The sequence below is a fragment of the Gavialis gangeticus genome, unplaced genomic scaffold (genome assembly GCF_001723915.1).
Source record: "Gavialis gangeticus isolate Ggan-Ray unplaced genomic scaffold, GavGan_comp1, whole genome shotgun sequence".
NCBI lineage: Eukaryota > Metazoa > Chordata > Crocodylia > Gavialidae > Gavialis > Gavialis gangeticus.
Genome location: NW_017729011.1, coordinates 24,579,241 through 24,581,432, shown reverse-complemented (window position 1 = coordinate 24,581,432; position 2,192 = coordinate 24,579,241). Strand labels below are relative to the sequence as shown.

Sequence of the window (2,192 nt, the reverse complement as noted above, 5' to 3'; positions counted from 1 at the left end):
TATTTGTCCTCAGGTCCTGTACTTCTTCCTGGCCAGCTTGTATTGCTTTTGGAGCTGCTCCATCGCCGCGGAAGAGGCACACCCAGTTCCTCTCCTCGGCCTTCGCCAGCCCCTGTACATGGAGCACCTCGTTGGGGAGTCATAATTTAGGAGGTGATGCGTGCCAGTTTTGGAAGCGAGGGAGGAGCACCAGGCCCCACTCCACAGGGCGTGTGAAGGGGGGTGCAGGTGTGCAGGAGCACAGTGACGGCCCTTTCTGACAGGGCCATAAGCCCCAGGTGGGTTTTCTTCTGATCCGTGCCCTCTGTGAAGCTGAGGGCAGGGCTGCGGCCTGACCCCCTAGCATGAGTTGCCCTGAAGGGCAGCCATTGCCTGCTGAGGGCCAGGGCTCGGCTGGCTGCCACCCTGCCAGGTCTCTGAGGCGTGGCCCCGCCCCCGGGACGGGAACTAGGCGGCCGTGGTCCCGCCCCCCGAGGCTGGGCGGTGGTTGAGCGCACGGCGTGCGTTGCCGTGGCAACGCGAGGGGCAGGAGGCGGGGCACTCCCCCCTCCCGTCCCCTCCCCGGCCCGAGCCCCGGCCACACTACATCTCCCAGCAGCCCCCGCGCCGCGTGAGGCGACTATGGCGCTGGCCAGGCTGGCGTGAGGGGCCGCGGGCGGAGCAGAGCGTGCAGTAGCCGCCTCGTGCGGGCCCATGCGGCGCCCCCGAGACCATGGGATCCCGCATCAAGTGAGTGGCCGGCAGAGAGGCCGCGGGGCAGCCCCCCGGCGTGCACGCCCCCCACGGGGCCTGCAGGGACGGGCGGGCGCTGTTCTCCGGGCGCCCCGGGGCTGGGTGGGGCCGAGCCGGGCGGGGAGTAAGGCCGAGGCGTGGGGGTTGGACAAGGCCTACAAGGGCCGCTGTGGAGCGCGGGGCGCCTGCACCTGAAATGCTGGGGGCTGCAAAAGAGGGTTGTTTTTTTGGGGGGGGGGCTCTCCTCTCTTTGCTGTGTCTTAATGCTGTGAGTTTAGCTACACGGAGTCCACCCCCAGGTGGCCTTGCGCATGCCATGTTCTCCAGGAGGATCTTCTCACGGAAAGGCTGGACACATGTGTCACGCCACTGCGGTGAGCCGGGTGCCTGGCGACGTCCTGATGATGCTCGGCGCCTCCCCAGAGGTGCCGTGGAGCGTGTTATGGTGGTGCCTTTCCCTGGCTTCGTGCCCCCCTTGGCCTTAGACGGGACATGGGGCAAGATGAGCCCATAGATGCTGGGGTTGGAAAGGACCTCAACAGATTGTTGATAAACCCAGCCCATGCCAATTCTTGCATTGTTGGGTTGGACGAAGAGAGGCGGTGGGTGCTTTCTGTCCTTTTATTCAGACCCACTTACTGCGTTGGCATGGGTTGGGGTCACCATCCGTGATGCTGCTGAAGTTCTGGAGTTGTGCTCCAGCATCAGGTAATGGCTACAGGAGAATCGCCTTCTGTCTGTTGCTTGCGGAGATGGACCTTGCAACCACTCCCTGTGCCGTTGTCACATCAGGATTAATTACTGCAATGCATTCAGTATTAGGCTAATCCTTCAGTCTGTTTGCCAGCTGCGGTTGGCACAGAACGTGTTAGCTTGTCTGTTTTGTTTGCGTATTGAGCCTCTCTCTCTTTTTTTTGTTTTGTTTGTTTTCCATGTGGCTTTTGATATTGGGGTTGTAGTGTATAGTGGTCATACATCTTGGCTATGCTGTTGTAGTCAGCCAGGGCTCCTGAATTGAGACCCTGTTGATGACAGGCACTCTGTTAGGACAGCCGTGTTATTGGAGCTTGGTTTGTCACAGCTTGAGTTCATTGGCCCTAAAGATATACGCAAGGCCTTCTTTTCCCACTCCCTCAGAAGGAAACACTAGTGATTTTGCAGAGTTAAGTAGTGGTTATGTGGGCCTCTTCTAAGAATTGTACGGGGAACCCAGTTAATATTGTTTGCTGCTAGGTTAGTGGTTTGGCTTTTGGGGGAGTAATTGATACATTTCTTAGTGTATTTGTAAATACAATTGTTGTGTGCCTGCAATAAGATTGAACTTTAAAACCTGCCTTAAAATGAGTACAGAAAGAGGGAGTCTCCCCCCAGTGAGAGACTCCATGGCAGGGCTGCCTGCTTTGCAGCTGCTCTGTAAGTCGCCCAAAGATTTTTCTGTTGAACATCCTCATTACAGCAGC

The 2,192-nt window shown here is 58.3% G+C and overlaps 1 protein-coding gene across 4 annotated transcripts in view; it reads left to right on the top strand.

The window, feature by feature from the left end:
• Positions 1-594: 594 nt before the first annotated feature.
• DENND1A (DENN domain containing 1A) overlaps positions 595-2,192 on the top strand; it is a 344,343-nt gene continuing 342,745 nt past the window's right edge. For 2 of the 4 annotated variants that reach the window (XM_019510878.1, XM_019510876.1), the window contains exon 1: positions 595-729. In XM_019510878.1, the coding sequence (XP_019366423.1) occupies positions 713-729 (17 nt within the window). In that variant the 5' untranslated portion in view covers positions 595-712. The remainder of the gene's footprint in view (positions 730-2,192) is intronic. The other 2 variants (XM_019510880.1, XM_019510879.1) reach the window with 1 other exon arrangement.